The sequence below is a fragment of the Columba livia genome, chromosome Z, assembly GCF_036013475.1.
Source record: "Columba livia isolate bColLiv1 breed racing homer chromosome Z, bColLiv1.pat.W.v2, whole genome shotgun sequence".
Taxonomy (NCBI): Eukaryota; Metazoa; Chordata; class Aves; order Columbiformes; family Columbidae; genus Columba; species Columba livia.
This window is the reverse complement of record NC_088642.1, coordinates 27,744,767-27,772,199: the sequence shown is the minus strand read 5'-3', so window position 1 is coordinate 27,772,199 and position 27,433 is coordinate 27,744,767. Positions and strand designations below refer to the sequence as shown.

Genomic DNA, 27,433 nt, shown 5'->3' with positions numbered 1-27,433 from the left:
CTATGAAGAGACTATGAGGAATTCTGCGGTTTTTCCTGGATAGCAGAGCAGTCATGGAGAATACTGGTGGTCTCCCTCCATAGGAACCAATCCATGATGCAATGGCATCACATAATTTCTTTTTTTCTAGCACATGCAAATATCAGAGCTACGATAGGCTTCTTTGCAACCGAGTCTCACCCATCAGCAGATGCTGATACTTCAGCACACACAGGCTACAACTAGGAGTGAGTTTTGGGATGAGGGGAGAAAAAGAAACAAGAGCAGAAAGAAAGTGGTCTGATATGTGAAGACGCTGTGAAAACGGGGGTTATCTGAGGGTGAAGACACTGTGACATTTAACAATTAAGACAGTAAGTTCTCTTGATGCAAAGCTTTGCCAAAAGGATTAGCACCTTCTTCAGGACAAATCATGCATCTGTTGACCTTAAATGTTAAAGGAGATCAAAGCTATTTCACAAAAAATAAAGAAGTTTCTAAAGTATATGCAAAAACCTACATGAGAAACTGACACTTGGAGCTGAAGAACTGTGAATATATTATATTCAAAGAAGGAATTAAGATGAACTCACAGTTTATGTCATGTGAGGGGTACTTCCTTTAGCCAGATATCAGCAAAAATTGCCCTTCAACATAACCCTCCCCACAAAGAACTCTAGGTCCCAATACAATGGCTGTGCGCTGGGCAAACCAGCAGCTGACCAATGACTTGTTAAAACCTTAATAAAAGCCTGGAATTATAGGAGAAGGGGAAAATAACAGTGCTCTGTTTATAGAAAGTTAACAGGACATCAATAGATATGGTAATTACATCCTCTGTAGTAGCTGGACCAAACTGGACAATGCATCAGCCAGGACCAATTAAATCCTCAGGAAGCAGCAGAAATAAAAAAGCAAGTAATCCAAAATTATCTTTTAAGAGAGTATGTGCATTTCTATAGACACACAGAAAAAGCCTCACAATGCCCAATGCAGTTCAATTTTAGTAATATTTTTGGCAAATGTAATTCAAGTTCAAAAGTTTTACTGCAAGCAAGATGTTAACAATATTATGTACAATAAACAGTTACAGAGCTCCTGCTAATGTAAATAAAATTCAGGGCAACAGCTAATTAACTTTTAAGCAACACTGTGTCTAAAGCTAGCAGGACAGATGTGCCTTTAAAGTGACAGCAGGGTACCAGAATAGCTAAAAGTCAGATTAGCACACTTGACACCAACAGGACGGCTGCATGTTAGAAACCTACCCAGCAGAACTGAAGCCCAAGACATAGTTTGTCCAAGATACGCCTATACTCTTACTAGGTATGCATGAGTTAAGCTGGTCACTTCAAGTCCACTTTACCACAAGAAGGCTTACCATGACATCTGTCTACATGCATGCAAAGGTCACAGCCAAAGGGCTGGGACAGTATGGAGACACAGCACCTCTAAGATGCCACAAAGGAAAGAAGACACTTGCCCAGAAACCCTATGAAGGCTATTCACACACATCTAATCTATCACTGTAGTTCTGTAGTTGCCAGAAACGGTAATAATCTGACAGAGCTCACAACAAGTTCACCTGCAGACTAAGTTGTGATTTCCCAGCAGCATCATTCTCACGGCTACCAGTTGCTACTTCAGTTACTTTTGTGAGATACTGGAACTGTTTCAATCCTTTTTTTGAAGTTACTTTCTCTGTTCCCAGAGATATCACTGAATGCATCAGCTAATCAGCTACAGAAATAGTTACTTTAACAATGAGGAAAAACTTGATAGAGTTTTACATAAAATGTATCATTTAAAGCCTTATTAATACAAACAGCAAAGACATGCACTGCTCCTCCTAGACATGCAGGCCAAAATCAGAGGGATGAATTCACTACAGTCTGCTTTACATTCCTTGTATTATATAAAGTACATACCTATGCTCTGCTTCAAGTGAGCTTGAAAGCACATCTGCCTGAGGGAAAGCTGAAGATCGAATGATCTGTTGAGATGTAACTGAAGCATTGCCGTTCTCCTGCGGAATTTCATTTTCAAAGTTTAGGTTTATGTCTCTCTCGTGATGAGGACTGTTGCTGTTATGCAAGTTAAAGGACCCATCATCCTGTTAAAAATAATTAAGTATTACAAAGGTAAAAGTCACTTCCATTCACAAGTAAATGTCTGCAAGTGCTTGAATTAAGTGATTCTGTTTAATATAAATTAAGTTTAAATGAAGACACTATGCTGCTTCAGGGGTAATTCTGTTCATACTTCTACAGTTTGCAATACCTGCATACTACAGAAATCTTATGTTATACCACTGATCAAGTAATGTAGAAAGCACCTCCCATACTCTGCCTCAAACATATCTTAACATTCAAATTTAATTAAGCTCCCTTTCATACTTACAGAAATAACAGGTTATCTGCTGAACTTACAAACAATGTTCCTAATCAATTACCAGAGCTATGTGTGTCAGCAGAAGCCCGAAAGTGTAAGAGTTCTCAAGTTCACTCAGTTTAAGGGGCAGGTCACAGCACCTATACCTCAATCAGCAAATTAGGCTGCTGCAAGTTCAGAAAGACTGGATACTGCTCTTTAAATTCAGACAATAGTTTCCCCTGTACACACGCACTCACCACAAGCTTCTCAGGTTGTCATTAACCGCCACTGCACCTTAAAGCCATGAAATAAGAACTAGGAAGAAAGTTTATTTAGAAAGCAGGCTGTTCAGGTTCACTCTAAATATTAAAAGCTCTGCAATCCTACAAACAAGAGATATTTCTTTTTATTCTACTCATTCAGCAACACATAGTTCTTATTTACTAATCAGCCAAATAGACTCACAAGTCTTACCAACTGTAAAAACAAATAGTAGAGTATTATCTTTAACTAGTTAACACCCTTTTGACAACAAAAATCCCTAAACTGGGGATACAACAGCATTTTCTGTGGCAGGAGGCAATCGCTCAATCAGCCCTTCTGCACTTGTAGGAAACCATTCTACAGAATCCAGGATCAAAACCACCATCATCATTTCCCCCTCACTCACAGTGCTATCCACTTCCAGAAATTTTTAAATGCTCAGCAAGAATTTCTTAAGAACAAGTATGTCAGTAAACACACATTTAGCTGTTAAATCACAGGCTTGAAGAATGCATCTCAGATTATCAAACAAAATTCATAAAAATATTAAATAATTATAATATATAGGGCAAAATAGCTTCTTCCAAGCATGATTCATCTGACCTCATTTGCCTTGTTATTTCAGAGGTGAAATCTGTTACTGAAGGTCTTAAAATTCCATCAACAGGATCGTGTTATAAAAAACTGTTATGCAGTTATTTCCCTATACACCCAGTTGCACACCACATCTTCTACTGATGATCATCGAAATGAACACTGGAAGTAGGATAACCATTAGATACATGATTCATTGAACATCTTTTCACACTTGTTAATGACACAGCAATTACAGGGAAAAGGAAGCACGCACTTACCAACACCTACTCCAGACTACATCTTACATACACCTGTCCAAGGACATTACAAGTTCCACTACTAAAAGCCTTTTATTTTTTACATACGCTTGCTTCTGAAAACTCAGCTAAAGTACAATGGGACAACCAAATGCATTTGATATATGTATCACAAAGACATCATGAACTCAAGACAATCTCAGGAGCAGAAACCCCTCCACCAAATTTGTGTACTATTTTCAGAATTTTGAAGCTCAAGACAGTGTTTCCAAATATCTTTTTAACCTTACACCAAAATCTTTGTGTATTTCTTAAACACACATGAACACCAACCCCCAACACCCATCTCAAGATGCTCCGCCACAGAACACCTAATGGAGAGATGCAGACCTTTCTTAACCCATACACAGAACTAAGCTGTACAGTGTCATAACGGCCTGGAATAGGATCAGAAAAGTCATCTTACTTTTATGAGCAATGCACACAGGCATTGTTTCTTTTTCAAAGTCTCTGAATCCAAATAAACGTTCATCAAGACATGTCATCTATCTGTCTGATTCATAATTTATGGTGGGTTTTGGTTTTGTTAAAACACTTCAAGCCACTCATTTACAGTAAACAGGCTTGTAATCACCTCATCCTGAATAACACAATACTTATCATTTGGCCTATGCATAACAGCTACACTTATGACTTGTTGGTGGCTGGTAGCACTGAACCAAATATTCTTTGGTGCCAGCCAAGTACTGCACAAACAGACGCAGACTGAAAGAAATCTGACACATATCATGTACAGAGAGTATAGGCCTTCCGGTTCTCAATTAAAAAGTAAAATCAGGTTCTTTACATAAGCATAAATTGAACTACTGTTTCTATGACTAGACCAAGAACAGAGAACTTCTGGCTATCTAAACATTCTAATTAGAAAGGAAATAGTTTGAGGAAAGAGAACAAAGTTTTTCCATTGTTTTGTAGTATAACGAACAGCCAAAGTATGAAACACTGCCCTCCACAAAGATTAGATTAATGTAGTAAGCTTAATTTTTTGGTTGTTGTTGCTGGAAGACGCGGAGGTACCTGAGTTATTAACAGGTACGAACATATACTGCGCTAAGAAAACAAACAACTAAGAAGCACTGGAGAAAGAGTAGTGCTTGGAATAACTGTTCCAAATTCATCAACATATAATTAGCTTCCTTCATTAAGAGATCCAAGACCATTTAATCAAAATCATGTAAACAACTGTTTACCACCAAATAAGAAGTAGTTTATGCTCCACCTGAAAACTGCTATTGCTGGATCTATAACAGGAGTGAACAAAACTACCTTCTCTTGGCCGGCATGATTCTCATCTTCATGTTCTTCTTCCACTCTATCTCGTTTCAATGCTTTCAAAAATTCACTCTTCTTATCATTCCGCATTCTTGTTAATTTTGTTAAACGAGGCTGACCAACTTTGTCAACAGGGGACGAAGAATTTGACCGATTACACTAATGTAGGGAGTAAGAAAAGGGAATAATATTAGATGTTTATTCATTTAAGAAGACTCCAAGAGAAAGACAGAAGGACCCCTCGGCAGCTGTAGTTTCAGATTTCACCTACATCCACAGTCAAAAGCAGACAGAAGATATTTATATTTCAGTATATATAGTTCTTACATGTAAACCCAGAGATGCAGGTTTATGGAGTACTGCTAAAGAACAGTTGACCTTTTGAAGTATATCATACCATTATCAGTTTCAAAGTTTAAACCTACCAGATTATACTTCCCAATGCACTATTTTTACCCCAAACCAAGCCTAAAAAGCAGCTATGCAGTACCTAAATGCCAGAGTTATGCCTTCACACACATTAACTTAAAGAGAAGTCGATTTAATACAATTCTGCATAAAATTTACTGATCCACTTATCAAACCAAATTACACATTTTACAGATTTGATAAAAACTACAGACATGGCTTTACCTCTCTCACTGAATTCTGAGATACAGTAAATGCCTTGGCAGTTGATTTGAAAGGACTGAAATTGCCAACACCATACGCAGATTCATGAGAAAATGGATTCCCAATTTTGTTTTCTTTTGCTTGGCATTTCCACTGTGTAGGCTAAAACAAAATGTAAAGAGTCATGAACAACAATAAGATTATTTTCAGAAATCTTTAGAAAAATTATTAAGCAAAAGCAAACTATAACTACAACCATGATTTTGTTCGAACACCTGTTTCCTTGTGGATAAGAGACAGTTTATGAGCAATTCATCTGCTCGCAAATACTGTTTACACTTTTTATACAAAGATGAAAATTTCAAAACAATTAAGACCCTCATATTTGAAGTATTAAGAATCAAAACAAGAAAGTACTCAACAGCTGAAAGAAGTGCTTTTAATGTAGAATGCTACGAGAGTTAAGAACCACTCCATCAAGAGCACAGAAGAATTCCTGAAACAAAAATCCAAAAATTAAAATGGGAAGTCACCCTTGGAAAGGAACCAGAATGACCCTAGTAAGTTGCAACATCATCTCTAGCAATACTTGGGACAAATTCTGAAGTTATTTTTATGTCAACTGTATCTCTCTACTAGGTATCTATTTTTCTGTTAAAATATAAATATGAAAGGCACTGCTGTACCCTAAGTTAAAAAACTTCCTTTTTTCTCTCACTTGGACAGCTCTTGCACTTCTCACAAAATGTAAATGAAAAACAAGGAGAGATCCAATTACAGTATAGCTTAAAAAGAAAAATGAGAAAAGGTTGCTTTCACTTTCGGGGTGTACTGCACTGACAAGAGTAGAAAGCATAATACTCTAAGAACAGCACCCTCAGGGGTGAAATAAGCACATTCAGAATTACAGCATAATTTTTTTCAGCATATTGTTCTTATCACTGGTATCTAGGACTCACCTTTGCAGGTGGAGTGACAGGTTTAGGGACTAATCCTTTATAAACACTTGTGCCAGTTCCATTCCTTACTGGCTGCGAATGAAGACTTCCTACTACTGGGAATCCAGATATCTGCAGCTCTTTTGTACTGCCCTTTTTAATTACCAGCATTCTCGGAGATCTAGATTTGGGATTCAAAGGGTACTCTGGAAAAAAAAGAAGTGTACATATATAAATATATATATATACACACACACACACATGCGCATACATACATGTCTGTGTGTGTGTGCGTGTGTGTTTGTATATAATCTTAAGTTTCTTGTTCATAGGGTGCATGGTCCAGAGCAAGTTGGTATAAATCAGGAACTTACTCTAGTATTTGTTCCACAAATAACACACTGTACAAACCTGGATAAACACAGGTTCTGCTCCATTTTCTACAACCACCGTTTGTAAAACATTTCACTTGGCAATGCGGAATTTTTACTTTTGAAAAGTAAAGATATTCCTCAAATAAGCTAGCTACACAGCCCTTGTTTGCAAATCTAAAATCCAAATACTATTAGTTGTTGATAGTTACCTAATATTGAAAATAGATTACGGTTTTCCTATTTCCCTTTGAGGTTACTAAAAGAATAATTACTGATATATTTATCAACAGGCCAGTTTAGAGCCAAATGCTGCAAACTGAGGCTCCATAAACACAAGACAACAGATGCATACTACTCTAGGCCACAGCAATGACCAGTCTCTCTATCTCTATGCCTCAGGTGGGCATAAGAGAACAAATTAAGTTTACAACATTTTCAAGAGAGCACTAATTAAAAGACATACAGTCAGCTGTCATGCTACGTAACTGACATTTAACAGTTTTAAAGAACACCTACTGAAAACAGCTCTAAAATTCTCAAAAAGTAAAAATTACCACTTCAATTTTTTGCACATGCATTCCAATTCTGCATTAACAGCCTTTTCCAAAATAATCTCTCTTTGCAAGCATTTCTACTTCACAGGCAGAGTCATCACATCCTACATATTAAAAAAATCTATCTTAAAAGTATAAGTGGCTTTAGCTTTGTTTAGTCAGTAGATGTTACACAACACTTGTGATAAGTGTGTACTTAGTTCTCATTAAACTTTGTGAAAAGACCTTTCGTATTACTCGCACGTTCCCATCACACATGCACAACATAAAAGGGAATAAAACAGAAGCATACATTTTAACAGGTATATAAGGGGATGGTAACATTCCTCCTTTCCTGAATAATTGTTTCCTTTGTAAGTGAGTAAGAATAGACTTAATTTCAGTTTTTCTATTATGAAACAAAGTTTCCAATAGCAAAGAAAAACACTGATTCTGTCTTGGGGTGTTATCTTATCAAACTAAATCCAAACAATGCTACCTGCAAAAAAGAACAGTTGCTAACTGCATGAAGAAAATTAACTCAATTTTAGCTAAACCAGCTTGCTCTTGAAAATAAACATGAAGATAAATTATTGACGTCTTTACAAAAAAGATGTATATGTGTTCTGGGAAAGAATCCTAGTTGTGGCTGCATCTACAGACCAACAGATTGAAACTGATGAAATTTCAATATTACTACAATGTAAACATGTTTTTGTTAGAGAGGTAACATGTCTATTTGAATACCAATCTATACCTTTATAATTCTAAATAAAATTCTGTGTTTCAAATAAAACAACTTCAGATCTCTGCTACATTTTTAGACGCAAAAACTTAAAAAATACTCACCCCACACACCTGCAGCTAAAGATTTATTCTGGTTTGGTTCCCTCTCACATTCAGGGTTCAAAGATGGCTGAAAGCAAGTTTTATCATTATTAAAAAAAACGAGTATTGAGTTCTGGGACCAATGAAATAGAGAATCACAATAATACTGGCAGTAGGACCCCTGCTGTCAAATAATTTTGAATGAAGACAGACTAGATATTTCCCCCTGTGACCCTAATAGATCAGTGCTGACTTGTTTCTCTCCTCCAATGAAACACCTCAGGCAGCAGTCAATACCATTACGTCAGCTGCCCAGAGAAAGCAAAAAACGGTGATGTGTGGTCCTTCAAAGAGGAAGATCACCCATCCTTTTATATCCTACAATTCCAGGTTGAAGCATGGGGTCTCAAAGGGCCATTGGCGGGAAGATCACTTTGTTAGTAGATTTCCAGTAAGGTAATTGTGTAGAATTTAATACATAAACATGCCACAGTAAACTGAAACTCAATTGTAGTTTTGCTTAACCATTTAAGTGACAATAATAAACATATAATGATAAAAACTGGATATAAAGGGAGAAACAAGTTAGTGGACAAATGACTAACACCCTCTTACCTATGGGAAGGGTGATCCCTTTTATGATGATCTGAAACTGCTGAAATCTCATGAAGTAGCTTGTAATGGACAAAATGGCAGAAACAATGAAACCTTGTTTATTATAATTACAATTAACTTACAAAATCCTCAGCCTCAAACTGTTTGGGAACTTCTTTGTCTTCCTTTTTCCCAGTTTCATTATCAGGTACATTGTTTTCATGCAGTCCTTGGCCTTTTCCAGAGTGGAAAGTGCTGGTACGAGCGCGGGAACCTCCACCATGGTACCCTCCACGATGGTTTATATTTTCTGTACCATTTCTGCCATGTGAACGCCAACCATTCTTCTCTTTTCTCCCAAAATGCCCTTAGATTTGTAAATTTTGTAGAAATGTAATTGCAAATAGTTTTAAAATAATATTCTACTTTTGTAAAACTGTTACAGAAGTAAGCAACTCTCTACTCTGGGATGTGATAGCATAGCAAACTCTGACTTTCTTTCACAGAAGCAGCAGGGAAGAATCTTACAAACCAGTGCCAGAGAAAGAGCATAGTAGTCCAACATAAAGACAAGTCCATCTCCCTTTCTGGCTGTTCATTTATATGTCATTGGCTGGAATATTAACTCCACACTCTTAATCTTCTTAAGAGAGAAATACACCTGGAATCACACTACTTTAACCAACCATTAGTCATCGCATCCTCTCCCAGTCTACCTTTCTTTCCATTATCTCTATTTTACTACAGAATAAGAATTTGGCATGACAAAGCAATCTTTTTTTTCTAGGCAGAGTGCCACAAAGCAATAATGTAAATGTATTCAAGATGTCCCATGAAAGCTAAATTATACCTCCATTAGGCCGTCCAATGTTCGGATCAAACCCATCTGAAGAGTTGTGTCTTCTGCGATTTGCTTCATAACGATTCTCTGTCCACGAAAAATTTTCAGAATGTTTCTCGAAGTTCAGTGATGACTGTAAAGGAGAAAAAATGGTAGACCTGATATATCTGATCAGTAACAAAACTGAATTATCAGAACTGTAACACGCATATTATTTGTGGTATATACAGTACATTTTTGAAAGGACTGAATGACAGATACTGCAGCAGTCCTCAAGTACACACACATCCAGAGCTACATCACCAGCTCCCATGCCAACCAAGCGGAAGCTGTATGTTCTGTTCCAGGTGACTGAAACAGCACTGAGGAGGACCACGCTTGTGACACAGGGTAAAATACCCAAGGCCTATTGTGTTTTGGCAGAAGAACACAACACAAGTGACATGCATTGCAGCAGAGGAAAAACAAGTCAAGAAAGGGCAGGAGATCAGTTTGGAAGCCAGAAAAGAAGTACGGGATCTTAATTCAGGTGGTCAGGGACTGCACATGTGCATTCAGTAGAAAGCAAGGAGTCGGTTCCACCAGACGCAACTGTAGCCAAAAAAGGCCCAGTTTATTAGCCTTGTGATTTTAACTTAACAAGGCAAATGCAAACAGTTACAAAATACAAACAAAACCTAGAGTCGAAAGTGTACTAATACACTTCAAATTATCATACCAACCATACCTAAGTCAAATGAAAAAGAATTTCTCTCTCAATTTGAGACCTCAGAAGTGAATTATTTCCTTGACAAACTTGGAGAGAGAAAAAACAGAAAGCCACAAGAAACTATCAAATGACCTAACTGGTTAAAAATTATAATGAATCTCAATATTTAAGTAAGAAATAAATTCTTATAAAGAAATTCTGAATAAGCTGCCAAAAAATTCAGAAAGCTCCCTATCTGTTGATCACAGATAAAATTTTAGAAGATAACTTCATGTGCTAATTTACATATGACAACCCTCTAATAATGCCTTTGGAGTTTACCTTTTATATTTTGTATGAACTCTGAAGAAGAATCGCGTTTTCGCAAAGTATAACTGACAGCATTTTATATAAAGCATTCCGAGTTGTACTTGATGTAATGAATCTAAAGTCTCTAAACTGTGTCCAAAGATCATGCAGTTTGCATTCTCTCCACATGATGGAGGTATCAACCTATCAAGCCTCTTGTGGCAGAGATAACAGTAAGCTCTGTAACCAACTGGAAGTCTACTGACAATTACTGGAAATGGAGAAATTATCTGACTAGGTTCGGCCAGCCAAGAAAGTAAGCAACACAGATTTTTTTTTTTAAGTATAATAAGTCTTATTAACATGAAGCAAAACTAAGCTTGCAAAAATTGAGTTTACCAGCCTGTCTGTAATCTTCTCATACACATTTTACAGCAATACTTTCTGAAAAGTTTCATCTGTATCCCAGAATGGCTTCACTATTCACAACACCTTCCCATTTCCATCTGCCCAACCACAATACTGCATTGACGCAAATATAGTAGTTCCAGACCTGAACGAAAGCTACTGAGCAACGGATACCCAGCTATTTAGGTCAATTTTGCTATATAAGTGACAGGGAGATGACATACAACTTTATTCTTAAGAGGAAATCACCAGCAACAGGGGAGCTGGATTTCAGGCAAGCTATAACCTGTACCAGTGAAATTTAAAAAGCCCATTCACAATCCCAGCTTCCTGGCATCAGGTATTTGTGATGCTAGCCTTTATTTATTTAAGTGAAAGCCTCAGCTACTCAGTACTGAGGTGGGAAACCAAGCTCCCAAAGATGAAATTCCTAGAAGTCCTTCTTCGGGGAATTAATAACTGACTGGGCAGAGTTAGTTCTCTAAATGTTGTTGACACGACAGCCTCACCTCAGCAACATTCTGCATGAAACATGAGACACCTTGCCTTCTTCACCCCATCCTTCCTCTTCAACTCTATCCTTCTTATCTGCTCTTCTAGGAAACGGAGGGGACATGGGGCAACAACACTTAAGACCTGTCTTACAGAGGAATGACAGGACAAGCCTTATTCTGTAAATTAATTATTACACATTGAATAGACCAAAAAGACTTTTCAAGTGTTTAATAACCAAGTGTGCTGTATATCACAGAATTATGACCATTGAGGGAGAAGGTAATACAAGGAAATGAGCTGAATTGGAAGCATAAAGACTACAATGGAGAAAGTATACAATTAGAGAGTTTTTGGAAGAGATTAAAGAAAATCTGTCTAAACTCCTTGAGGAAAATAAAAGAACAGGATTCACAATGTATCTCTGCAATGAAATTTCCCACAACTCAGGAATGAGATGACAAATACAATTTATACCTCAGATATATTCAAGTGGTACTGGAGCAGCTCTTGAACTTGCTTTTGTCCTGCTATATTGACATGTGAACCATACAGGTAAAGCTCTTCCAGCAGATTCTTGAAATATGTGGTGAATATTGTTTTGTAATTATGACAACATGTTAAACTAAGCTCTGATTACCTTTCCAATTGAAAATGTATCAGATCAGAAAAAGCAGATCAAAATAACTGAATATACCAGAAATCATCTAGAACGAAAACAAACAGATTGCGGGAACCATCCTGGAACAGACAGGCCTGATGTTCCCAGAACAGAGAGTTGCTGATAGACTATACTAAACAAAGAAGCTAGCTAGGTCTGTGTAGAAGAAAGATAAATATCACAATATGAAAAAGTACATTCAACGACCTGACTAAAAAAAAAAAACGCACGCATGTATGTGTGTGTGTGTAGACATATAGAAGTAAAGCAACGGGAACACAACTGACAGCTGACTGTTCATCTCACAATGGCATAAGCTTATTTCTGTGAGTTTATAAAAGCTAAGTATTTTCCATGGACAGGAAAGACAGTGAGAAACTTACATAAATACATTAAAGTAAGGCAATGCCACTCTCATAGTTGCAGATATGGATATTGCATTCAAAATACTACAGTGAAGAAGACAGGTCTACCATTAGAGAAATAGGTGACAGGAGTTTGAAAAACGCAGTGCTGCCTCCACTTCCGCATTCACACAAATTAGGAAGGAGCAGAAGCTCTTCCTAGAATATTTACAAATCCTAATGATTCAGAGACTGCTATTCCCCTGTTTCCAAGCTAACTGCCCCATTGTATAAAGGAAGACTAATCTAGATGAAACCACCAGACTGAAGATGCACAACCATTTCAACACAACACACTCCACCAGTTAACAACAAGCAAACGAAGAGCCCTTTCAGAAGGTCTATTTTAATGGCATTTTTCTAATCACTTGGATGATAGAATAATACACAGAGAAACATCAGAGGGACATCAAGCACATGCTTCTGTCTTGGTAGTTCTAGCACAAAATACAATACATCATTTTAAACTGATGAAGGCAATCTCAATCCAAAACCAGCTCTGATAAAGTGGTCACACTTCTGACCATGAACTCAGCTGCTCAAGCAAAAAAATCTAACCGAGGTATGAGCTCGACAACCAAGGTCCAGCTACTTAAATCATGACAGCACGGTTTGCTAGATATCATCTGCTACCACCATATTCATAAAGACACTTGTCATTTTACTACGAATGAGGTTATGATATTTAGACTTTTCTAATAAAGAGAGTGTCTGTCCAAAACAACAACAAAGAACATACCTTTGTTGATGATGGTGGAGTAGGAAAACTAAGCCAGGCTGGAGCAAAGTCATGCTGCGCCATTTAGGTCCAGTCTCTCCGAATCAATGAAACAAGGCTTCAGCACCTCATGGTAAGTCCCTGTAATTTGAAAAAGCAAGAAATTAGTACTTTTCAGATGCTTATATTACAAGAGGATTACACTTGGTGTTTGATCATTACTTACCCTCCACTTCCTGGTATTATTTTCTCAGGCAGATCTGGTTTAGAATCTAAATAACCTCATCTCGTTTATAGAGTCGCAGTTGTGCTTTTATTAGCAAAGTGTCACACTAATCAAATATACCACAGGTATCACAAAAATACAACTGCAACATACCTCCCTCTATTTCCTCTTAAAAATGGGATGAAGCTTCTTGTGTAAGGTCTGATCCAGAAAGCTGTTGCAAAATTAGCTTCTTGAAATACTTTCTGGTATTGTCTAGAATGGATTTCAGGAGCTACTTCATTAGCTTCCTAGAAGAAACTGATTCTTTTTTAGTTAGTCCCTAGAGGTTAATCTCAGAGGCTATATGAATGTTCCTTGTGAAACAGCTACATGCTCAGGGCCATCACAAACCCCATATTATCTCTAGAATCAATGGAAACAGAGTCTACATGTCCAGAAAGGGTCAAAATCCAGTAGAATTCTCTAGTTTGAAAATTGGTTCTCCCCACAGGTAGGAAAACACCTACAAATGCAAGATAATATGAACTGTATTACTGAAAACTGAACTATACCACAGAAAGAATGGATGAAACACTACCTGAATTATAAGGGTATCTGAATCACACTCTGCAGCTAGACAATGCAAAACCATCAACAATTCCAAAATATTTTAAGTATGATACATACACTATAAGAAATTCAGCTTGTGAAAACATAATTAACACCTACACGCATTTTATAGAGAGACCCAGATAAATGGGTATTCCACACCTCTGCACAACAATGCAGATCTGTTAGTCAGTGAGCACAGATATAGTTCACTTTCATCTAAGGCTGCTGTAACATGAACAACTATTAGTAAGAGCTGTGTACCTGAACTTGATAACTGATAATTATTGTTGTATTCTGGCCTGAACCAGGCTATTGCAGATCTTCAGTGCCAGAGGAGAATGTTCCAGCTTCTAAAAAGAGGTCTAACATATTTCTAAGCACTGAACTCCACCTCTCAGTTGAGCTGCCAGTTCTTTTTTATGCCATGAGCTTATACTTAGGTTTTTATGCACCTCCAATACCACAGTTAAACTGTAAGTTAACATGCACAAAATGTACTATCATTCAATAGAGACAAGTTTAAGGTATGTCTCGCTCAAATATCTTCATATAAACTACTGTGAAGTCATCCAATACTCTCTTCTGAATTAATCTCAACAGAAATTCCAGAAAAATTTTCTACAGAATCCAATTATGTCCGAGTAGTAAAAAAAATAACAAAAAGTCAGAAGTTAGAGAGTCACCGAACCACCACAAAAATGGCTTCTCTTTCTAAGAGAAACCAAGTTAACTTTTACTGATTACTCATGTTTGGCGATGGTAGATAAACAGAAAAGAGTATTATGCTTACAGACGAACCAATGAACCAATACAAGAGATGTTAAATTAAGAAACATCAAACTAAAAGTGAGCAGACTGCAGCAAGATTTTTTTTTCTCCTTCCCTCAGATACCGTTCTCATGTCCAAGTAGGAAAACTAGGAAATCTTCAGAAAGGACCAAAACAGGTATCAGTACTAGAAGATAGCACAACAACAAAAAATCTTCAGATCAAGGCACTTAGAGTCTGAAAAACAAACTGAGAGATCAGGTTTGTATTGAATAATCACATAACAAAGAATCCAAAAAGTACTATCAAGCTACTGGTGAACAGGCTATTAGGTATGGAACAACAAGGGCACTAACAACGTGATTTCTTAATAAATTCGTCTTACTGTTTTTTAGAAAACTTGTCAAGCTTACTAATACTTCTGTTTATCAAACTGCCATGAAAAGATTTCATTCTGAAGTCCCTAACATCCTTACCTTTTACCTTTTGCACACAAATCAAGGGCTGACGTGAGATGGGGTGATTACCAAGTATCTGAGGACTGGAAAGGTGTTTTTAACAGAGCTCTGCCCACAGCTCACTGATACTGGGTGTATATTTCTTCCAGAAAAAATAATATTCTAAAAGCAGATTAAAGTCTTTCCCATGTTCTCAGTTCTCCAACTAAAAGCTCTAAAAAGGTTTTTGATACTGCTGCTCAATCAGATGAGTCAACTCCTTTCCTACAGAGCAGCAGTGAAGTGTTAAGAGACAGAGGCCTGGGACAAAACTACATGACACTCGGAGTGCAAAGTCAGCAGCAGAACATCTGTAAATTTCAATAAACCCATTAAAGAACAACTCTTTCAGACCTAATTCTTCCAGCTAGTTTTGATAAAAGAGCAGCAGTAACAAAAGCACAGATATGTTGTTAGAACACCACCTGACCAATTTCACAGGTTAACTGTTAAAGGCTACCAAGAAAAGCAATTATTGACGATACTGACCTCCACACCAGCAACATGAAGAAAACCGTTCTCTCATCTGATTGTACATATTATTGGTCTGGCAATTAGACATAGGAAAATCAAGTATTTTCATTGTTAAACCTTACTCACTAACTTCTAACAGGCACAAATACCCCAGCCATAATTAAACTGGGAAACAAAAAACAGACCAGAAAAGGACAAATATTAACACATTTTCTTTAAATTACATTTTATAGTACATAGCCTACTCAGTTTTAAGTTGCCAATTCCATGTTTTAGCAGGCTTCGTAAATACTCTTACAAATGCTATCTTTCTGGTGTGGCCAACAAGTTCATCCTATAATGTATTTTAATACAAAAACATTTTCATTACAAGCATGAGTTCTGTTTTGATGATCTGGCAAATATTCCATAGCTCTAGGATACTTTTCATTCTCAGGAAGATATTTTTGGTAAATTGAAAATACATCACAAAAAGTGAGAACGGGATGTCAGCAAAACCACTCTGCTGCCAGAGGCAGGATTTATTCACTATGCTTAAAGCCCTCGTGATCAGTTGGACTGCCAAACATCAGTTCATTCCTTGCTTGCTTTCCAACTTAATTTACACCAACAACTGAACTAACATTATTCTGCAACACTTCCTACCCCTAGAAAGGTTTCTTCTACCAGGTCTGACTGAAGTTGTTTAGTTTTTGGTTTTTTTCCTGCTATTCAGGTTCATTACCTAAGCTATACCCAGCAGTGAGAGACATTTCTATATTGTGTCCCACAAAGCACTTGCAACCTCTATTCAGATTTGTACTACCTACAAATTTAATAAGCACAGACCCCATTCCAGCAAGTTACTAATAAAGATACTGAAGAAGCTTCTTGAGAAATTTGATACATTCTTCCAGCTTGACATCAAACAAGAACTGCCTTTACAAAGGCTGAAGGAGCCTCTAAGGCAAATAGTTAACACTGATCGGTGATTTACTTTAGAACACTTCTCTCTTTTGGAAACATAGAACTAACTTTAAACTAAAGCAAACAAAAAATTATTTGAATAGAATGAAAGTCAGTAGTATGCACCCATAAAAGCATTTGCAAGAAACTACTTCTATTTCACTGACAGACACGAGAAAGCCATTATTTCTCTGCTAGCAAGCTGTCTCTTACGTACACACCACACAAGGGAGCAACTGCTGTTCATTAACACTGATAAAACAGCTGTTGTACTACCAGCATTAACACAGCTACCAGAAGTAAACCTACTGACACAAGTGTCACAGAGCCAAACACGATTCCCCTGCTTTTAGAGGCTCTCTTGGCAACAAAAGATTAGGCCCAAAATTTATCACTGACTGTTTTAAGTTGTCGTTCACCATCAGCACAAACTCAAAAAATGTATCTGCCGTTCCCTAACCAAAGTGTCAAAAATGCTAACTTGGCTCAGGTTGCCTAATGAAGCAAAGCTGCACAACTCTAGGCAGCCAGGAAAAAGATGCTGAAATACTGCTATCCTGATACTATTAACACACAAACGCATGTAAGTTTCTTTAACAAGACTGGTCAAAATATTCAGTTTCATCTCACAAATAGGTTCTGGTGTCTGATTCAAGTGCTGCAAAGTGACTTCAAAAAAAGAAAGTCTTCCATAGCCCATAAATTCAGACAAAATTCATGTTTTGCTGTGTTGTGGGTAGTAGAATAGTTTGCAGCAAAGAAAAAAAAGCCAGTTCTTAAACTTTACTTTTTTTAGGGATCTGAGAGAAGCCTGTAAAGCATTTGTTTCAGATGGCACGCAATAATTATTCCAATATACAATTATATAAAATTCAATTCTATAGTTCTGTGAAGAGTGATCTTCAAAAATAAGGCAGTGAATACTAAAGAATAATGAACAGCTGGTTCCAAATTATGTACAGCGAAGAAATTTGTAATAAATGCACCTTGGTCATCCATTTTGAGCCACATTAGCAGCTGAAATAAGAACACTGCACCAAGTATGCTTAACCAGCATCCAAAAAAGCTTGGGCCGGGTTTTTTTTTTTACAATTGAGTCAGTAAGGTCCTTTTGTGACAGAAATTATTTTTGACCAGTTTTAAAGCAGCTGGAAATACTACTTGTTAAACTAGCTTACTTGTGTCATCTGAAAAGCATTTGGGAAAATTTAATATATTGCCTCTGTTTTAGAAAAAGAACTAATATGCTGAGAAAACGAAAGCATAAAGCCACTGTGTGAATCAGCAGTCAAGACTTCTGCGAAAAGGCTAAGAAAAAACATCTAGAGACAACTCCAAAAACTTTAGGGAAAAAAAAGGGAACTAAAACAACTACCATTAACTATCATTAGTCTAACTTGTGCTTACCAAACTAAGAAACCAAATATTAAGGAGTATAGTCCATTCTCCCTGCCATACTACATTTTTATTTTTTAAGTCATCACAGAAAAAGAGGCAAATAAAATCACTCTTAGAATAATAGAACAGAAACTTAAAACTTTACTGGGTGTAGTAATGGAACTACGTCAGTGATCAGGGGCAAGAAAAGTCTAACAAACCTACTTGGCTTGCTTTGCCCCCCCAAATGAGGATCAAAGAGGTATTTAAACAGTGGTTATACACATCTGAATCAGTAAATTCCACCAAGAAAAGAGATGTCTTAATCCAAAACACCATAAGAACCACAAGAAGATACCAACCATACTAGATTTAGGCTGGACATATAGTCCTGAAGATCAGAAGAACAAGATTCTGGAACAACTTTGAGATCCAAGACAAATACTTGAATCTGTCAATTCCTATTATGCTCATAAATCAGAAACTAGTAATTGTAACTAACAGTTTAATGTATAGCACAAGGCCTGTACATGAAATTAACATAATTAGTAGAAAGTAATAATTAATCCACCTTTTTTCACATTAGAATAACATTCCCCAGCAAGTTTTTCCCCTCTCCCCTGCTACTTGCAATCAATATAGTGTTTCAAAACCATACTTTTTAAGCATAAAGACCACCCACTACAACGAAAGTACAAATCAAGTTCTTTTTTTTTTTTCCTATAGTATCACAGATAGAATTCAACATGGTACAAAAGCAGAAAACACCCAGTATTCATGAACTTTTGGATTTACTTATTTTCACATTAGTTCAGCAAAGTAATTCTTCAAGCTTCATCTTATATTACAATTTACATCCCATCCACAACCTTTCATTAATTATTGCTGGGAAAAAATATGCAACAGCCAAAATAACTCACATTAAAGTTCTGTCTGCAAATCTATTTGTAAGCTAAAAACCTTCATGCATTTAGCTGATAAACAGGGCATGAAATACATAGATCAAGGAGATCCAATCGAACAAACTGTCAGAAACAGTGTTAAGCAATACATCTTGTGTTTAACAAATGCAACTGCTCACATTTTAATGAAATTTGTGTAATTTCTTGCAGTAAAGATATTAAAATATATATATATATATAAAACCCACACAACAGAGGATGCTTGCTCATTCTCATATCATTTGTCCTAAAGTAGGGAGTCCTGCAACCACAACCATGTCAGTTACAGATTTCACCCTCCTTCACTCCAGAATTTTGCCAAACAGGCAGACTGGCAGTATGTAGCCGTAGCTTCCAACCACTGGTGAGGCACAAGATCTTTACAGGCTAAGCACAGTGCAGAACCCTAGCAAGCATCTGTTAGTCCAGCCTGTATCTCTGCATAACACATAAAAAATGGGAATAGAGTGCAGTCATATACCAGGACTCATTACAGATAGGGTAACTGTAGAGTCACTACTAACAAAATCTGGTGCATTTATTAACCCACTCAGCTGCAGTGATAAACCAGGAAGCAGTTCTCCTGCCAAAAGTCACACAGCAAAAGGATGAGGCAAGAAGAAGCAGTTCTCCTGCCAAAAGTCACACAGCAAAAGGATGAGGCAAGAAGGCTCTCGTGGTTTAACCCAGCCAGCAGCTAAGTACCACGCAGCTGCTCCCTCACCCACTCCACACTCTCTTCCCTTGCCGCCATTGGGATGAAGGAGAGAATCAGAAGAGTAAAAGTGAGGAAACTCATGGGTTGAGTCAAAGGCAGTTTAACAGGTAAAGCAAAAGCCACGAGAACAAGGAAAGCAAAACAAGGAATTCATTCACCACTTCCCACGGGCAGGCAGGTGTTCAGCCATCGCCAGGCTCTATCACATGTAGCAGTTACTTGTGAAGACAAACGCCATCACTCCAAACATCCCCCCTTCCTTCTTCTTCCCAAAAAATATACACTGACCATGATGTCATATGACATCAAATAGCCCTTTGGCCAGCTTGGGTCAGCTGTTCCAGCTGTGTTCCCTCCCAACTTCTTGTGCACCTGCAAACTTCCTGCTGAAAAGTTCTTGACTTGATACAAACACTGCTTGGCAACAACCAAAATATCAGTGTATCATCAACATTCTTCTCACACTAAATCCAAAACACAGCCACTGTACTAGCTACTAGGAAGAAACTAACTCTGTCCCAGATGAAACCAGGCCAAAGACAGACCTAGACTTTTTTTTTCTTTATTTTTTTTCCCATGCCAGGCATTTATAATATCTTGGAAAAAATTAGGCCAGAGAAAGCTTTAAAATAAAAAATAAAACCCCAAGTCTCCAAATGAAACACTAGAACTTGTATGATCTAAACTGACTTCCTTCATATCTGTCGAGGGTTTAGATTGTGGGGTGACAATAAAACCTGGCAGATGTATTGTTAACCTCCTCTCCTCATCCCCTTCCCCCTTTTATCGCTCCTCCTCCCCCCTTCCCACTAAGGAGAGGAGATGGGGAGGAAAAGAAGGACAGAGAGAAGAGAGTTGGAAAAATTAAAAATGTTTTATTAATGCTACTGATAAGACTAGAGAAAATAATACAAAATATACAAAACCAATCTTGAAAGTCTCAGCAACTGCAGAGCCGGCACCCGAAGTCCCGGATTAGACTCTGCAGCCAACCGGAGCTGGATTCAGTCTGTCACTAGGCCTCAGTTCGCAGGGATGACTAGCAAGGTCCTCTCCTAATGTCGGCCATAAGGAAAAAGGAAAAAAGGGATGAGATCCTCGTGATCTCCCACTTTTATATGAAGTATTCACGTGAATGAAATGTTATACACAGTTGGTCAGTTTCTTGGTCACTTGTTTCTCATTGCCCCTCTCCTGAGAGGTGCATCCATGCTTATCAATAACTTCTCATTCCATTGCTAGGTTTACCAAAACACATGTCTGGTTCTCCAGGAAAATGCAGCTAATATGAAAGCTTTAGCTGACTAAAAGAGAAACTTGTTTTTTAACAAAACCAGGACAATATCCTAGAAATTCACATAATGTCTCCTGCACTGCTCCTGCTAATGCAGTGGAACATTATAACTTCCTTCACAAATGTCTTAAACCTGGCCTTGAACATATCATCAGGAAAAAACAAAAGCTGCTGATGTCTGGAATAAACTGGTTTAACAGAAAAAAAAAACTTTTCACAAAAGATAATCTAAGTGATCACTCCTGCTCCTTCATAAAGGCGAACCTTTATGCAGAATTTCTTCTAGCTTCATTTCCATTCAACAACTCTTACCAGTACTAGAAATCCTCTCTCCATTCCTCTACTTACACAACACTAAAAATAGCCATACAGCATCTCTGGAATTGCATAATACTCTTCAGGATTTGGAAAAGTGACTCCCATGAGAATTCATCTCAAGTGAGTCTCTGCACTGGCTGCGTAAGTGGACATGAGAGCCTGCAGACAAGGTGGGGAGAAATGATCTTGTGGTATATGCCACGGGCAGACAGCAGGGAAAGCAGATGTAATTGAAGCATTCTGAATTTTAGTTCCATGTTTCCTACAAACAGGTCAAATAACAAAAAAAATGAGCCTCATTAAAGTACAGAATCCTAAAAGGATTATGACATGTAAGGTAACATGCACTGACATTTAACTGCTGTGATTTTTAAGACTATTTTCATTACTTGTTTTAAGTAGCTCTAAGTAGATGAAATGCATTTCGTATCACATTTTGCATGTAACTATAAACACTATTAAGAATTTTGCAACTTGTAAGAATCAACTGAAAAAACATGCAAACCTACCTTTTATTTTCCCAGGTTTACACCCATTACAGACAATAAAAGGAATATCTCAACAACAGCTCTTCACTTTATCACAGACAGCATCTCCTTGCAACGAAGCACTGTTACCTTGTAACATCCTTCTGAGGGCATACTGTCTACTCTTGTCCCAACGGTCTGTAGTCCCATCAAGGGTATTAACAACCAAGTCTCCTACATCATTTTCACCTTCATAAATTTTACATGAGAAAAATACAAGTTTGCTGGGTTACTAATTTTACATCTGGAAGGTATCTTCTGAAAAATTAAAATATAACATTCAGAGTGTTCTGAAAGACTGAGGACCAATTTGTACCCTGTTAGAAGATGAAAAAGAATATCAGCCTTTCCCCACAGGAAATATGCTCCAGTCCCTTAATCATCTTTGTGGTCCTTTGCTGAACTCACTCCACATCTTTCCATATATTTCTTGTATCAGAGAGTCTATAATGGGACACAGCACTCCACATGTGGACTCACCAGGGCTGAGTAGAGAAGCAAGATGAATTCCCCTCAACATGCTGGCAACACTTGTAGCCCAGGAAGATGTCAACCGTCTTTGTTACAAAGATGCACTGCTGGCTCATAGTCAGCTCACTGTGCAACAGCACCCACAAGTCCCTCCCTGCAGAGCCGTCACCAGCTAGTCAGGCCCCAGCACGTACTGGCAGATGCAGAACTGCACATTTTCCCTTTGCTGAACTTCATAAGGACCTTCTGTCCAGGTTCCTCTAGATGGCAGCACAAACATCTAGTGTTTCAACCACTCCTCTCCATGTTGCATCATGTGCAAACTTGCTGAGGGTAAACTCTGCCCCATTGTTCAGGGCTTTAATGAAGGTGTTGAACAGTATGGGCTCCAGTATTGAACTCCGTGGCACAGCAGTAATGACTTCCACCAGCCACTGATCACAACCCTCAACAAGCTATGCCTGGCGATTCAGCCTGGTTTTGACACACCTCATAATTCACTTCTCTACACAAAATTTGCCAGGTGAAGGATGCCATGGAAGACAATGTCAAAAGCCTTACTGAAGTCAATCAAATCACCTTTTGTTGCTTTCCCTTCATCTACCAAACGAGTCACTTCATTGTCGAGGGTCAGTACTTTGGTTAAGCATGACTTCCCCTTCATAAAGCCATCATGACTGCTTTCACTCACCTTCCTGTCCTCCATGTGTTTGGAAACGGTTTCCAGGATTAGTTGCTCTACCACCTTCCCATGGACTGAAGCAAGCCTGACCAGCCTGTAGTTCCTTGGATCCTCCTTCTTACCTTTCTCGATGACAGGATTGACATTTGCTCTCTCCTAGTACTCAAGAACCTCTCTCAGTCACTGAGAGACCTCTCAAACCTAATAAGGAATGACCAGCCAACCCCCTATGCACTCATGGGAGCACCCTGTCAGGCCACGTGGATTTAGGTCTATCTTATTTAAACATTCCCTAACACCATCCTTCCTCCAACAAGAGCGGAGAATAAGACACAGCAGAACTTTAGGATGACGAGGACATGAGATCAGAGACCATCTCCACCCAGTTCCAAGGGCACGTTGTTCAACTTGTCTAACCAGTATTTAGCTGGCAGAGGAAAGACAGTCCCACTGGTATTGAAGAGATCCAATTTCAGGGAGGTCTCTTCAAGCATACGAAGTAAAAATCTTTCTCTAGCCCAGAAAGCTGTCTTGGATATCCAAGACATGTTTCACTACTGTTAGCAAGATGCAATTTGGTAACACTATTGGTCTGAACTACTACAATATATAAAAACAGCTTTCCTTTTTCATAATGCCCTAGCATGAAGAAAGTGACAAAAACGGTAACACCACTATAATAAGAAAAAGGCTAGTCAGTGTAGTAGTAAAACAGCCAAAACACCTACAATCTAAAACCTTAATTTACTAAAAGACTATACGCTTTTGCCCATCTTATGGAGTCACCATGGTAGTAAATACATCCAATTTAAATGAAGCCAGCCAAAATTTTATTGGAAAAAGTTTTAAAATAATAAAATTTAGGAAAAAAAAAAAAAACTGACAGCTGAACTCATCTCACCAGAAGCTAGATACAAGGAAAAACAGTCCTGCATTTTCAGCTTCTATACTTCTCATGCTCTGTGGATAGCCTGTATTATTTTACAGGAGGAAGTTCCAGTGACATGGGGTATTTCAGAGATTGTTAGAAGACAATTAACACACACACATAGTTTTCAGAAAAGCCTAAAATTAGCATGTATGCATATCTAAGTAGCACATACCTATGATCTTTTACTTATTGCCTCACAGATTACTATTAACATCCATTAATTACATGTAGGAACCTTAACTCCACCCTGAGTTACACACTTGTTTGATAACCCACCCTCATCCTGTCACTGTAATTTTTCATATAATATTTATAAATGGGGTAAAGAAGGTTGTAAGCCATCAGAATTAAAATACACTAAAGTGTTGTTATGACAGCATGAAAAATAAAAGGCTATATATTATTCAGTGTCTCAAGTTTGTTGCTACTGCTGTTGCTTTCCTTCCCTGGTAATGAGCTACAGGAAGTATATCAAAACCTTAATAAGTCAGGAAGACAAAGAAAGTGTGTATATGAATTTCAGAAGCATCTAGTAAGCAAGTTTGTATGACATGTTAGTGACCATATAACAAAAAGGAAAAGGAGGCACAAAATTTTGCAGGAGGTAAATAAAACTGAACATTTGCTATCAAAGATATGCTAAACACAAATTGTACTGCATTTCATGACAACAATAAGATATGTCTCTTTACCAAGGTCATTTTTTTTTCTTGAAGAAGCGGCAGCAGGCAAACTCACTAAAACAGAGCAACTCTGGAGGAACTGAGCTGCAGAATAAATTTACCCTTTAGTTCTCCCACCTTGGACCAGCTTCAAAAGTTTATTTCACCTGTTTAGCATCAGCCATAGACAAAAGACAAAGTTTTGCTCTAAATTAGGCAAAGAAACTATATGCACAAGTCCTACCCAGACTACACAGGCTCTCCTTCATAAGAAGAAATGTTCAGGATTCTTCTCAAATGAACCAGGCCGTTAAAATAAACCACTCCACGAAAAGTTTTCCCTTCTCCACAAACACAGGTTTTCTTTTAAACAGAAAATTTATTGCGATAGCAAATCCTTCCCTGTTATCTCCAGTCAAGAGCAGTGCTAATTCGAAGTAAAGCTGGTAAGTGCAAGCTTTAAACAATGCTTTTGTTTAAACCCTATACATCTCCATTTTCATTTCCCTTTTAGAGACACAGCTTATTAGAGATCTTCCTTAGTCTGCGATTCATTTAGTTTCAACAAAGCAAAATAAGCTAATTTCAAGTTGTTTTGCTAACCAAAATTTGCAAGTTAATAAAACAGAATATTCAAACCCTAACACAAGCTTTACTCAATTTTTGAAAGCTGAGGCATTTCTACTGATCACAAGTTGCTGCAAACACATGACAAACAACTACTTAAACTAAAAAAATACTTATTTCCTTTCTTTTCTCTCCATATAAATACACAGCCACAACATAAAAAGCTTAAGTCTCTACAGCCAACCATTTAACACTTTGAAGGGAAAGTATGCGTGTCACCCTCCCCCTACACCTCAATGTAGAAGAGGGTTTACAGACATTTGGTTTACAAACAAGATTAAATTAGCACATGGTAATTCTCTCAAGTTCTTTGGTCCTCCAAAATTGTCAAAGACTTGCACCTCAAATAAAAGGAAAGGGAGCTGAACCTTTAAGGTCTTATCTCCCACTAGATTAACAGACATTAAAACGTTCTGAAAAATTCAGCTGACGCCTCTTCTTTCTTAACTGTGCTACCACAGAGCAAGTAAACTCTCTGGTTTTAGTCACCTCTTCTATACATATAGCTCACAAGCAACAGGGTTAACATTGCTTCTGTGAATCAAATATTAATGTCACAGTAATCAAAACATCTTCTAGGAAATGTTTAAGAAACAGCCAAATTCAATGAGAGAGCTTCAAATAACTTCATCACCACTTTTATCCAAAATAGTTTTTCCTTCTTGCGCTGTACTAAAACGTATTTTTTTAAAAAAGCAAGCTATTTTGTAATGCAGAATAACTTCATATTTGAAGGTAAACTAGAACCAGGTTCCTTCTGCTTGAAACCCTGCACAACTGCAGTACCATTTAGCAGAAAGCTAGATAAACACTAATCTCTTGCCCTTTGCAAGGTTCAAAGTCCAAAAGCTGAAGTATTAGTGCAAAAATATCACTACTCCGTTCAGCATACATTATGTAACAAAATCACCAGGAATTCTTTTGCACTTTGGAGTCTTTGCAAGGGTCTCAAGAAAAAGCCTGTTGAAGAAGGTAGCAGTTTTGACATACGCTGAGCATGTAACATAGGAAAACAATTCCATGTATTTAATCTGTTTCCCAGACTACGTTTACCAAAAATACAAAAGGAGGTGATTGTGAAAGAGCGGACAGCACCACACAGGGCATCATCATCAGCTATTCGGCACTACTACTGCTCAAACACACACAGTACCAAGAACCAAACCAAACAGCATGCCAAGTCTCATTCAAGTCCATTTATAATAAAGCCTGCATACAGTTCTCCTTGCAGGACAGAATCTACTCCTAGTAGTAAAAAATAAACAAAATCAACTTCTCCAGAAGTTACTGATGACCTACCAGTATTACAATGGTTTATCCTCACTAGAATGGAGGACAAAAAAAACGGACCATAAAGGACATTAAATTGTTAAGTTCTTCCAGCAAAACTAAATATCTACACAGTTTCCCTTTATCATTTTACAGATGTAATACCACTTAATCTTTGGTACGGTTTTAAACTCTGTTTACTCTTAAAACTCTTAAAAGTTTCCATCAACATTTTTTTTCACACAGCAGAGCAGCCTACACCACTCAAGACAATTCGTCAATATGAATGTACCCATTTTAGGATTCTGCCGGATTAAATGAATTAATAAAAGAGCCATGTTGCTGATGGTTATTCCAGTACAAAAGTTATGTTTACATCAAGGGTTAAAGTATAAGCTCTCAGGGGCAAGGACCTTATCTTCATAGTTGTCTGCAAAACACTTAACAGACTGTCAGCACTATACAAATAAAACCTAAAGGAGGAATTAAAGTGGACCAGCATGCTAGGCATTTTCTCCTCGATGGGCCTCACTCAAGTATGAATTTTGCTTAAGGTAAAAGGGCAAAGCTGTAAAACATGCTTAAATCCTTGTGAAATACATTCGCATATGAACAAGAACAACTGCACTTCCCAAGTGCAAACACGGTGAAAAGAAAATAAGAATTATCCTATCAGCAAACAGAGAGATGTAAATATAGAGTTAATTTAATGAAGCTAACTCTTCAAAACATCCAGAAGGGAAAGGGTGCAGATAAAGACGTCACCAAAAATAGTTAAGTGCGGGGATGTAACTCCTTGTTTCAGTGTGAGCCTTTTTTCAAGATACATAAGTACCTCATAGCACTGAAAGTTAATAGGTTGAAAAAAAAGAGACATCATCTTTCCTGTGAGTTAAGGAGTGCTTGTATTACTATTGTTTATGACCATGTA

The 27,433-nt window shown here is 37.6% G+C and overlaps 1 protein-coding gene across 6 annotated transcripts in view; it reads right to left on the bottom strand.

The window, feature by feature from the left end:
• Nucleotides 1-27,433, bottom strand: part of GPBP1 (GC-rich promoter binding protein 1) — a 33,076-nt gene that overhangs the window by 2,018 nt on the left and 3,625 nt on the right. For 3 of the 6 annotated variants that reach the window (XM_065045243.1, XM_065045242.1, XM_021284863.2), the window contains exons 4-11: nt 13,203-13,322; nt 9,511-9,634; nt 8,804-9,027; nt 8,088-8,154; nt 6,353-6,537; nt 5,415-5,555; nt 4,776-4,940; nt 1,908-2,092 (exon numbers count right to left, since the gene is read on the bottom strand). In XM_065045243.1, the coding sequence (XP_064901315.1) occupies nt 1,908-2,092; nt 4,776-4,940; nt 5,415-5,555; nt 6,353-6,537; nt 8,088-8,154; nt 8,804-9,027; nt 9,511-9,634; nt 13,203-13,265 (1,154 nt within the window). In that variant the 5' untranslated portion in view covers nt 13,266-13,322. Of the gene's footprint in view, nt 1-1,907; nt 2,093-4,775; nt 4,941-5,414; nt 5,556-6,352; nt 6,538-8,087; nt 8,155-8,681; nt 9,028-9,510; nt 9,635-13,202; nt 13,323-23,022; nt 23,042-27,433 lie in introns of those variants that run through there. The other 3 variants (XM_065045247.1, XM_065045246.1, XM_065045245.1) reach the window with 2 other exon arrangements.